Source organism: Cavia porcellus, unplaced genomic scaffold (genome assembly GCF_034190915.1).
Source record: "Cavia porcellus strain 051 isolate PalLab524CR breed Dunkin Hartley unplaced genomic scaffold, mCavPor4.1 scaffold_3, whole genome shotgun sequence".
Classification (NCBI taxonomy): domain Eukaryota; kingdom Metazoa; phylum Chordata; class Mammalia; order Rodentia; family Caviidae; genus Cavia; species Cavia porcellus.
Window position 1 is genome coordinate 45040547 of NW_026947486.1, and position 12259 is coordinate 45052805.

General features: G+C 34.5%; 1 protein-coding gene and 1 pseudogene across 7 annotated transcripts in view; one reads left to right on the forward strand and one right to left on the reverse strand.

Annotated features, from left to right (window-relative positions):
• The window catches only part of Atrx (ATRX chromatin remodeler), a 292107-nt gene that overhangs the window by 161402 nt on the left and 118446 nt on the right, over positions 1-12259 (reverse strand). For all 7 annotated transcript variants that reach the window (XM_063246118.1, XM_013153686.3, XM_013153684.3 and 4 more), the window contains 3 exons: positions 12096-12229; positions 11395-11571; positions 7117-7210 (listed from right to left, as the gene is read on the reverse strand). In XM_063246118.1, the coding sequence (XP_063102188.1) occupies positions 7117-7210; positions 11395-11571; positions 12096-12229 (405 nt within the window). The remainder of the gene's footprint in view (positions 1-7116; positions 7211-11394; positions 11572-12095; positions 12230-12259) is intronic.
• Positions 646-1553, forward strand: LOC106027924 (periphilin-1-like; annotated as a pseudogene).

Genomic DNA, 12259 nt, shown 5'->3' on the forward strand with positions numbered 1-12259 from the left:
TCCACTATCGTGGCAGAGCTTTTGAACCCTACTGATTGACAAGTTCAAGAATCATGAGAAAAACAAAGCAAAAACATCCCTCAGATCAGAGATGATCTGATGAGCACCACAGTTGAGGGAAGTCTCAGGCAAAGAACTCGAAAGCCAATAGTTTGAAGAGATTAGAGAAGACTAATGTATGAAGAAATTACCAAGAGGCTTCATTGGTTTAAAAGGATTTTTGCTAAAAGATTTTATAACTTTAGTATCCTTTTCCACTCCTTTGTTGACATGGGTAATTCATTGGTTTGCTCTTTTAGCATCATCTACCTCTTGTATCCATCTCTCATGAATTCTTGTCATAAAATCTTTTAGCAAAAATCATTGCAAGAAATATTCCAAATCTAGAGATTAAAACAAACACTCAAATAATGAGGCTTTTAGGACCCCAGGTAAACATGACCACAAAGGAACTCCATGAAATATCATAGTCAAAATTCTAGACAGTCTTAATAAAGACAGAATGAAAGCCATTAAAGGCTGACATCACCTCGGGTGCCGGAAGTGCCTCCTCAGAGACTGGTGGCAGTGGAGGTGCAGATGAAGGCGGAAGAGGCAGACACCCCATGCAGTGCTGTTTGCTGGCCCTCTGGGTCCCAAAGAGTCATGCCTGACAGAAGACATGACATGTGGTCTGACAGACACTATGACTATGAAGGACTTCCCAGAAAACCTTGGAGTCATTCCAGTAACGGCTACCACAGAGTACTTAACATTGAGCCAAGGAAACTACCACTGCTAGGTAGACCTGGTGAAGGAAGCTACAGTAGGTATTACAGCCATGTTGGTTCCCAAGAATATGACAAGGGCCACAGTATTACTCATGATCGAAGAAGTGGATCACCTCAGAGAGGAGATGAATCTGGCTATTGATGGTCAAGATACGATTATTCTGCAAGCCACCAGAGTAATTACAGGGACATGAGAGATGGCTTTAGAAGAAAAAGTTTCTATTCTTCTCATTGTACAAGAGATCAGTCTTCTCATACAATGGATCTTCCTTTTTTTTTCCCCAAAAATTACCCGTAGGCCGAAAGGACTCTCCACACCTCAGATTTGACTACCATGTTGGTGGCAGAAGATACTCTCTACTCCAAAGCAAAATGTGTTCTTTCTACCAATCTCAGCACTGAGGTAGAGAGACAGGTCCAGTCCTTGAAAACATCAAGATACACTCTCAAATTCTCCAGCAGGTCTTTCATCAAAGGTGTTAGATAAACCCAGCAGGCTAACTGAAAAGGAACTTGCTGAGACTGGAAGACTGTGGAACAGCTTAAAAGGTCAGAGAGCAACTTTTCTGGGATTTCAGAATTCGAGTTGGGCAGCCCAAGAAGCCAGAGACCGATGCAGCAGAAAGCACACAATTATTTGAAGATAGTCACATCAGCAGTCATTTCAAAGCAATAGCATCAAAAATGAAAGAGATTAAACAGGTTTACTGACAACACAGCAAATCTTTCAGGATGGCGGCGAAAATGTTGATTGAAAAAAATCCTTCCAAAGGATGGACATAGTATATGATGTAAAAACAGAATACAAGGTAATCAACAATGGTTACCATAATACTGCTTGCTACCTTAAAAAGAATTGCTTATATCAACAGGTATAATAAAATTGAACAAAACAGTACATAACAAAACCAATAAAACCTAAACACTGGAGACATTATAGGACTTCAAAAGAAGATAATAGTCAAACCAGAATGGGCATCATAGTGAATCTTACTGCGTTCAAAGTAGTTGCCTACACCCTCAAACTTGATACTATCAAACAGAACAGAATAGAGTAAGATCAGTCAAAACAAGATGGTGAGAGCAATACAGGGCTTCAAATCTAGTTAATAGGAAATCAAAAAAGTTACTATAATATATCCTGCTAATTTTTAAAAATTTTTCTCCTTAATTTTAAATAAATAAATAAATAAATAATTTTTTTAAGAGGGGGGAGATTGAAATAAAAGAGGACATAACAACATAACAATACAGGTCAGAACAGAAAAATTTAAGCAACATAGTGTTTTTTTTTTTTTTTATCAATACCAGGGATCGAACTCATGACTGCCTGCTTGCAAGGCAGGCGCTTATGCTGCTGAGCTAAATCCCCAGCCTCGCAACACAGTGTTTCACTACAACATAACCCGACTTAATAGTAGTTACCATAGTGTCTCTTTCCTTGAAATATTTGAGTATAACTTCGTATACTATAGCATCAAACATATCAAGACAGTGTGAAACCATTCAAGAGGATGAAAGATTACCTTGAATTCTGTTTTTACATCAGGTACTATGTCCACCCTTTGTTTTGACTGACTCTGCTTTGTTTTGTCACATTTGGTTTTATTCTCTTCCAAAAAAAAGTAATAAGAACTGTGGGAGTAATAAAACCCAAAATTTGTAAATGTTACTGTAAAAAAGTGGAAAAGAAAGTGCTCTAAAGAATACAACTGCAAGTGTGTTTAGGTGTGTATGATAGATGACCATATTACTAAGTTTTTGTTGGATCACTAAACTGTTTGCAGTCTCACTGTTTGAATGTCCACTTTGTATGCTTTAATTTTGTAACTTGAACAACTATTTCTAAGATGACAATATGTAATCTATTAACTAATGATTTCTTACTGTTTATTTTTTTGAAATTCTGTATTACTTGTACCCTTTTACTGTTTTTTTCTTTAAATAAAATTTAAAAAAGAAAAAGAAAAAGATCCTTCCCTAGAAAAGTCTATACAGTTTGCACCGAGGTAGAATTTATATGAAAAAGGTAATTGGTGTGTTGAAGAACTCAAGCATTTCATTGCAAAGTATGATACTTCTATTCAAGATTTTGGAGAGCCTTTAACAGACATAGTGATCAGGCAAAAAATATATGTATCCAGATTTTTTTTCCTTAATTGTGTAAATCCTTAAAATAAGGAATTTTTGTGATGAGGAGCAGTGCGTTATGAGTTTTCAGTATCAAATAAACACCTAACATGGTCTGTTTAAAGTATTTTAATTCGAAGTTTTATACATGTAGGACCTCCTAATCCATATTCATCTTCCAACCCCAAAATGATGGTCATTTAATTATTTAAGCTTCATAGAAGCAGTCCTGGAGGGCAGTTTTCTGTACTTACTCATGTTGCATAATCTCCCAAGTGTGTGATTTGTTTGGTCAGGTAAGTGTAGCTTACACATTAGAGATCCTTCTTCTAAACATTAAAAGACTTTTTACATTTCAAAGTGAGTGATACCATGTGGAAATATTGTAATTCTGAGTTGTGATTTTAATTAACTTGTTGCTTGCTTGTCTTACTCTTCCTAAGTTTTAATATGCTAAAGTATATTATTGTAATAAAATGACAACTGAGGTATCTTAGAGGATATTTGCTTTGAGAATAATTCTCACTAAGTGATAATGACTTATCACTGAAAGATGTAAGAATAAGATCTTTTTTCTTCGTAAATGAACTCATATGTCCCACCTAAAGTTCTTAACTACCCTGATGACTCAGTTTCATGTACAACACTATTATAAGGAGTAACCTGAGATGGAAGATAAGTATCTAAAAACCTTTTTGATCAATTGAGAAAAACTTTAAACATATAAGAGTACTGAGGTTTTATTTTGATAAGTCTATACTCTCTACCTCAAAAGTGATTTACAACAATGCTTAGAATGAAATCATTTACAGAATGGGGGAGGTGGAGGAAGTACTTTGTGATCTGGTGAGTTCTTTTTTCTGGTGACTTTGAGGGGTACTTAGTCTTTCCTAGTTGATTTGGGGGGAAAAAAGAAAAAAGGAAAAGAGCAAATTAGGCAGTAAGTCCAGCACAGTACCCCTTGCCAAGCAGTCTGTGTAAGCAGCTCTCATGAGTGAGCCATCAAATGACCGGGTTAGTTAAGAATCTTAATTGAGAGCACTGGAATAGTTCACTCATTTCCTATATATAACTATATAATTTTGTAGCATTACTTAACAAATAATGTTTTGTCATTATTACTCAATTTGTTATCTTCTTGACTTTGCATTTCCACTCTTTTGATATTACGTTAGTGGCCTCTTGATATTACCTAAACAGCTAATCCAGATCACAGTAAGAGTGTATTAAAAGTGGAAAAGCTAGGTTTGATGACACATGCCTGTAATCCCAGCACTCAGGAGGCAGAGGCAGCAGGAGCACTTCGAGTTCAAGCCCAGCTTGAGCTACAAAGTGAGTTCAAGGCCAACCTGAACTCCAAAGTGTAACCTTGTCTCAAAAAGACAATCAGTCGGGCAACCCGCTTGGGTCCCATGCTGTCTCTCTTCAGACAGAAGCTTTCTTTTTCTCAATAAATATATTCTACTCTTAAAAAAAAAAGACAATCAGTCAACCTGCAAAGCTGTTTATAGCTTGCCTTCAACATTACTCTGCTAGGCTTGTCAGTGTTAGTATTTTTGAAATATCTTCCTGGTAAGTAGCACAAGCTATGCGCACACCTGGAAGAGAAAAGCCAGCATCTCCTGATAGTACACCTCGCTGGGACTTGGGGGACCAACCAAGAAATCAACAATCTAGCCTTCCTGGTAAACAGCACAAACCTACCACTTACCTGAGCACAGGCGGAGAATCAATCACACACACACACACACACACACACACCACCACCACCACCACCACCACACCACACACACACACACACACCACCACCACCCCCTGGTTAGCAATTGGATGGTTCCCAGGACAGCCTGAGTTGATACCAACTAAGGTACATAAAGCGACTAAATGCTTGTATTGTTTGGTTAACAATGAAGGCCTGGGCCAGCAATCTGACTTCTCTCCGAAGGATTACAGTATGCAATACAGCAAATATGGAGGACTTTCCTTCTATTTTGTCTTTGATGTCCAATACTGTTTTCATTGTTTTGCTTCATTCTAATTGTTTAGCTTTATTCAAATTCTGTTTCGATTGGTTTTACTGCATTATTTTGTTTTTAGTTTGATTTTTCTATACCTGATGGAACAGACAACTATTAGGAAAATAACAAGATATACTATGGTAGCTACTATTCTTTTCATGATATCCTGCTCTTAAGTTCTGTACCAATTTTGCTGCATTGTCTTCACTGGCTTTGTTCTGTCTTGCTTTGTTGTATTTTACTCTTTAAAATTAAAAAAATATTAAAACAATATTTTTGAAATGTATTTTAAAGCCTGATTTTAAGTAAATTCAGAAGTGTAACAGTATGTATTCTGCAAAATGTTCTTGATTGAAGAGATGTTTGTAAATTATCCATTCTTTTTGCATATATACCCAGTTGACATGATAGACTTTTCATTGTCTTTCCATAAACCTTGATGATAACAAGGGGAAGCCGATATTCTAAAGCTTTCTATGAATTTTTTAAAGTACAAAGTAAAGCAGCCAAGTTTAAATAAAAAACTCATTACAGAAGAACATAACTCATAAAGGTAAGCCTACCAGAATAATGACAGATTTCTCAACAAAAATCTTAAAAGCCAAGAGAGCTTAGAGTAAAGGTTTTCAACCACTACCCCCTAAAAAGCCAGGTTCCAGCCAAGATTATGATGGCCTGCAAAGCTAACAGTAAAATAAAAACCTTCACAACAAAGAAAATCTTAATTCATAACTACCAAACCAGCATTAAAGAAAACACTCATGAGGCTCTAAACAGACACAGCAAGGCAAACATCACTAGAGTCCAAAGGACATAATACACCTAACTGGAAGACCAGTTTTTAAAAAAGGAAAATAGAAAGGAAGCAGCCATGAAAAATGAACAAAATAACAAGAATGACACAGACTGGCACAGTGGAACAAAAAACAAAACCTAACTATATGATGCATGCAAGAAACCCACTTCATCTATTAAAAAAATAAACATAAACTGAAAAAGAAATGATGGAAAACAATACTTCATATAACCAGAACAGAAAAAAATGCAGTTGGTGACACATGCCTATAATCCCAGCACTCTTCAGGCTGAGGAAGGAGGATCACTACAAGTTTGAGACCAGCCTGGGCTACAAAGTGAGCCCAAAGCCAGCCTGAACTGCATAGTAAGACCCAGTCTCAAAAAGACAAAAAAAGGAGGAGTATCAACCTCTAATTTCACACAAAGCGGGCTCCAAGTCAAAACTGATCAAGAGAGACAAAAAAGGTCACACTACACATTGGTAAAGAGAATAATTCAGCAGGAAGAGATAATTTTATGTATATGTGCACTGAATGTTGATGTACCCAATCTCATAAAACAAAAACTACTAAGCATAGAAAGCTAAAAGAACAGACATACACCAATATATTGATAGGGAAAGACTTTTAATATCCTTCTCTCACAAATGCATCAAAACAAACAAAAGCTCAAAACATTTTAAAACTCACAAGTAGAGATAGTCATCTGTGTAAGCATACACATACAGTCTCACACAAACAGTAATAATGTGTTCATCTGTTAAACTATGTAAGGGTCATGATGATATTCTGGGGGAAAAACCCTAGAATGGTTAGTATTATTTAAAAAAAGCTAAAAAAGAAAAAAGTTTATATAACTAGCAATCAAGAACAGTAGATGTACATGTTGTGAAAGCAAACACACCTTTATTTTTCTAATTCTAAAATCAATAATTAACTGACAAACTGCTACTTGCAGGATTGGTAGTTATTAGCCTTTTACTTATTTTATGGTTGCAATAATCAGTTAACGTAAGAATACTGTAATCCTCTATTTTATGTGGAAAAAAGTGATTCACAGAATATTCATACAGATACAAAATATTAAAACCAGAGATTAGATTGAAAGAGTCTATCTACAAAGTCTTGTACTACCCTATGACTTCTTCCTGTAACAGCCAAAAATTTCAGTAAAAAGTGGTTTTGCCCAGAAAAAAAACAGCCAGGTTAGAACACAATTAAATTATATGTGAAATGTGTTTGTACTTTTTAAATTAATAGCTTTAAAACTAGTTTCAAATCTAAATATTATACATTGTAATTATTAACTTTATTGGTTATGAAAACCATTTCTCAAATAATTTGAAGGCACAATCATTCGATTAATTCTTAAATTTTTTGAAAAACAATGCAATACTCAACCTTGTTCGAGGTCGCTGTTCATCTTCAGAATCACTAACTTCTTCACTAACTGCTGATTCCTGAAAATCAGAATCTTCTGAATCTTCACTGCTCACTTGAATTTAAAAATATATAAAATTATTAAATATTTTACAACAGAAATTAAACTCACTTAATATACCAATTAACATTAGAACTTTGGTAACTGCAATATCAGGAATACACGTGAAAGCATATTACGTCATAAAGCAGTGGTTTTCGAACCAATGGCACATGTGTTGCAACAGACTGTTTACATCATCGAAAGCTCCAAAATGTTCATTATCACTGTGATATAGAATATACCAGTTAATGATTTAAGTGATACAGATTGAACATTCCTACCCCAAAATCTGAAATTCTCCAAAATACAAAACTTTCTGAATGTCAACATGATCTCACAACTGGAAAATTTCCTATCTGATATGTGATAAGCCACAGTCAAAATTTAGGCGCACCTAGGAATATTGTATAAAATTATCTCAGGCTATGTGTATAAGATAGGAATTTCATATTTAGATGTAAGTTCTACACCCAAGGTATCTCATATGTATATGCAAATATTCCAAAATCAAAAAAAAAATCTCAAAAGCTGAAACATTTCTGATCTCAAGCATTTTGCATAAGAATATTCAACATGTATTTATAAATATAATTCAAATGCATTCCAACTATATTTATATTTATATTTGTAAGACCACAGCTCTGCATTAACATGTAAGTATTCAGTGTGTATGGACTGACAGACAAAAATTACCACTCAATAAATTATGCAAGTAATTGTCATAAGTCAATTAACAAAAAGAAAAATCTGGCTATTTGACACGAGCAAAGTAAACTGATCAACATGAAAAAAGGCGATTATAGACTCACACAATGATAACAACTAAAAATTATAGAAATGACATACAAAGAAACAACCATAGGATCCTGAAATGGAAACAGCAGGAAAATTTATGAATTAAATCAAAACCCAAAAAATTACCCATCTGTAACTTTGGGGAAGAGGAGGCTGGCAGGAGATAACATCTGTGAGTGTCATAGCTCATTTTCTTCCTTTTTCTCCTCATTTTGATTGGAAAGCAGGATCAATTCAAAACTGTGAAGAGGTACTAAGAATAAAACTCTGTTTTCCAGTTATTTCAGCAGGAAAAAGGGACTCTGTTATGATCAAAGTATTGATGGGAAAATCCAATTTTTGTCTCTCTCATTTCTATAATGACAATTGTGAATGGTAAGAGCAAAGCTAGAAAAATATGAGCCTCAAAAAAATCAATAGTCTGCTCAGAATTTAGCTCAGTGGCATTAGCGCCTGCCTTGCAAGCATGCAGTCGTGAGTTTGATCCCGATCCCCGTACCGGAAAAAAAAAAAATCAACAGTCAAATAACAATGGGCACACAATGAAAAGATATAGGATTCAACTAGAACAAACACTCAGTAACAAAGGTGGAACGATGCAAACAATAAAGTAAATAGCTGAACTCATGGAAGCAGGTAGTAGAATAGTGATTTCCAGAGACAGGGAAGAATTCTGGGGAAGGGGAAATGGTAAGAGTTTTGTTAATAGGTATAAAGTTATCAGTAGATAGGAGGATTAAGTTCGGTAGCACTACATAGAAGAGACATTTACTTAACAATATTGTATATCATGTATTTCAAAATAGTACGAGAGGATTATTCAATGTTGTCACTACAAAGAAATGATAAATACTTAACATGAACTAAATATCCAAGAATGATTACAGAGCATATACATGTACCCAAACTTCACACTACATACACATACAATTTTGATGTATCAATTAGAAACAACAAATACCAGTAAATCCAAATAATATATACATATACATACACACGTATATAGTACTAACTTCATAGGAATAAACATTTCTCCCTAACATTTACTAAATGTTAAAGTAATAATGCAAAACATGAAAAACCACCATTAGGCAAACACCAAAGTAATACTTGCTATGGGCAAAATGGCTGCTAAATTTAGTGGGTTTAAGTAGAATGAGAAACAGGATATTTAAAAAATCTCAAAGTATATCCCCACAAAATATTCATTACTTAAATATAAGAAAATAACCAACCTTCCTTTTCTCATTGTGGTACTGGGGCATGAACCAAGGGCCCACGCACTAAGCTATGTCTCCATCTCTTTTTCACTCTTTGAGACAATGTCTCGCTAAGTGAGCTCAAACTTAACAATTCTCTTGCCTCAGCCTCTCAGAGTGTTAAGATTACAGGTATATGCCACTGTACCTGGCTCCCATTTATTTTTATAGTAGGAACAAAACTGCAGACACCAACTCAGTAAACTAATCAAGGTTAATATTACAAATAAAAAGCATACTAATATTGTATGCACTTAATATATATAATGCACTAGCACCTGGAAGACAGAGGCAAGAGGACTGCATTAAGCTCGAGGCAACTCAGGGCTACATAGTGAGTGCAAGACTAGCCTGAACTGCATGTCAAGAACCTGTCTCAAAAAAAAAAAAAAAAAAAAAAAAAGAATCAGCCCCTTAAACATAAAAGAATTCTTTGGCTTTCATTGTAAGCCGAATTCTTACTTAAAATAATATCATATTTAATTACCCAATACATTTGATTATTTCACATAAAAATAATATGTGAAATACTCTCCTCAAATATACCAGATGTACCCTTTGGCATATGCCACCAATTATTCCAGTTTAAGAAATACAAGCTTGTATGTAACAGTCTCCAGTATCTAGTCTTTCAGCCTCATCTTCTGTTGTTCTTTTCCTTTCTCCCACGTATCATCCATATTAACTTCATTCCTTCCATTATGTGCCAAATATGTTTTTCTTTTTTCTTCGTTTTGTTTTGTTTTTTTTCAGATAGGGTCTCACTACATGGTTCAGGCTGGCACTGAACTCACTATGTAGGACGGCCTCCAACCCATGGCAATGCTCCTGCTTCAGGCTCCTGAGTGCTGTGATTACAGGCATGCACCACCACGCCTACCCATGTGCCAAATATTTTACACTTTTACATTTTGTATGCTTGTATAATAAATCTTTACAACACACTTACCTGGTCCTTTCCAACTTGATCTGCTGGGCAAAACATTTCCTCTTTCTGAAACCTTTTCTGAGGATAACGCTCACTTTTCCAAGAAGCTAAAGACACCTTCATTTGTGTGCTCTATACAATACTTTTATTACATAAAACAACACCAACAGTGCTACAAGTTTATAATATTGTCTGCAATTCATCCTAAATTGTCAGAACTAGCTATATATCAGATCACTGAGAATCTTCTGAAACATTTGACTGTGTAGGCCCCAGTACTACTAGTAATGATATAATTGGCTCACCATGGAACACAGTCATTTATACATTTTATTTCCTAATACATAATAATCATACATATTTAGACTGTGGTATGTTAATTTAATACATATATAACGTGTAATGACTAAGTCAAGAAAATTAGCATTTCTATCTCCTCAAACACTATTTCTTTGTGTTGGAAACTTTCAATCTCCTCTCTTCTTCACAAATACATTAATAGCTTTATATTATAGCTACTCTGCTGTACTATAGAACAATAGAACTATTCCCTCTTATCTAACTGCATTTTGGAAGCTTTTATCCCTCATATGCACCATCTCCCTAACCTTACTCTAAAAAGGTCATCACACTCCTGCTCTCTAGTTTATGAAATCAAGCTTCTGAGCATCCACAATGTGATAATTCTCTTTCTGCACCTGACTTATTTCACTTTCCATAATGTCTTCCAGTCTCCTCAGTACAACTTAAAATTCCTGAACCTGATTGAAAACGACTGTACCAGATAATGATCTTACTCATTTTTGCATCTTTAGTATTTAAAGTGACGCTAAAAACATTTAAACTCAATGCAAAATGCCTCAGACTTTTTTAATGTACTGAGAATTTAATTTACATTTAACCATTCCAAATTTTCCTAATAAACTTGTAGACATCTACGCAAACTATATTTTCCATCACCCCATAAGAAAGCACTTTTTCTTCCTGTAATTGTTCACAATCTTACATTTTCTACATTGCCTGTAAGTATGCTTTACTAACTCATTTATTTCTTCTGGGTTATCTTCCCATATAAATTCTTTATTTTACTCATACAAGAAAATATAGTTTCACTGACACTCTCTTGCAACTGTTTGAAGAGACATACTTAAATTCATTACTGTAATTATTTATAAAACAGTATGTTTCTTACACTCAGAATTAAAATGTCTTACCCTTCCTTCTATTTCTGCCTTTGACTTCTTTATGTTCTTTAGGCTTTGTCTTTTTTTCTTCTCCAGATTCTCCATCACTCACAGTTAGTTTGTGTCTCAAGAGCCTATGTCTGTATCTTGGCTTCTTAGATTCTTCAGAATCTGAATCTGATTCAGAATTGACTTGATTTTTTCCATCTAAATGAAGAAAACACCAATAAAATTTACTTCAACATCTTTTGCTTTTAGATTGTAAAAATATTATTTATTGACAATTAGCAAAATTTATGGAAAATATCAGATATGTACAAATATCTTGGTATCACTGATGACAGTAGTTCATATTACATATGAAACTCGACATTACCATTAGTGAATATTTACCAATGGAATACTTCTCTACTACTGTATATCACTTTAGAATATTCTTCTGCATAAAAATTATGCTTATTGGCACTAGCAAAAACTAGAGTAACTTCCACAATTATTACAGGATATTCAAAGGAATGATGGTAATAGAGTTACAAAGTTTTCTTTTGTGTTACTGAATATCAAACCTAAGGCGTCATACATGCTCAACAAGTGTACTATACTCCCAAGCCCTTACACATTTCAACAAACTTTAAATGTGTGCATTAATTAAGATACTTCAGATATTCTTTACAGACAGAACCAGTTAAGGAAGCAAATTATGACATCCTATATTCTTTTTGGGAGCTCACCCTCATCTCCTGCGTTCTCTTCATTTTGTTTTTCAGCTCTTTTTTTCCCTTCTTCTGATTCATCATCTGAAGATCCATCCTCATCAGAGGAAAGATTCGCTTTGATTTCTTCTAAAAGCATCTTCTTGGCAATTCTTGAGTTAAAAAAAATACAAAAACCATAT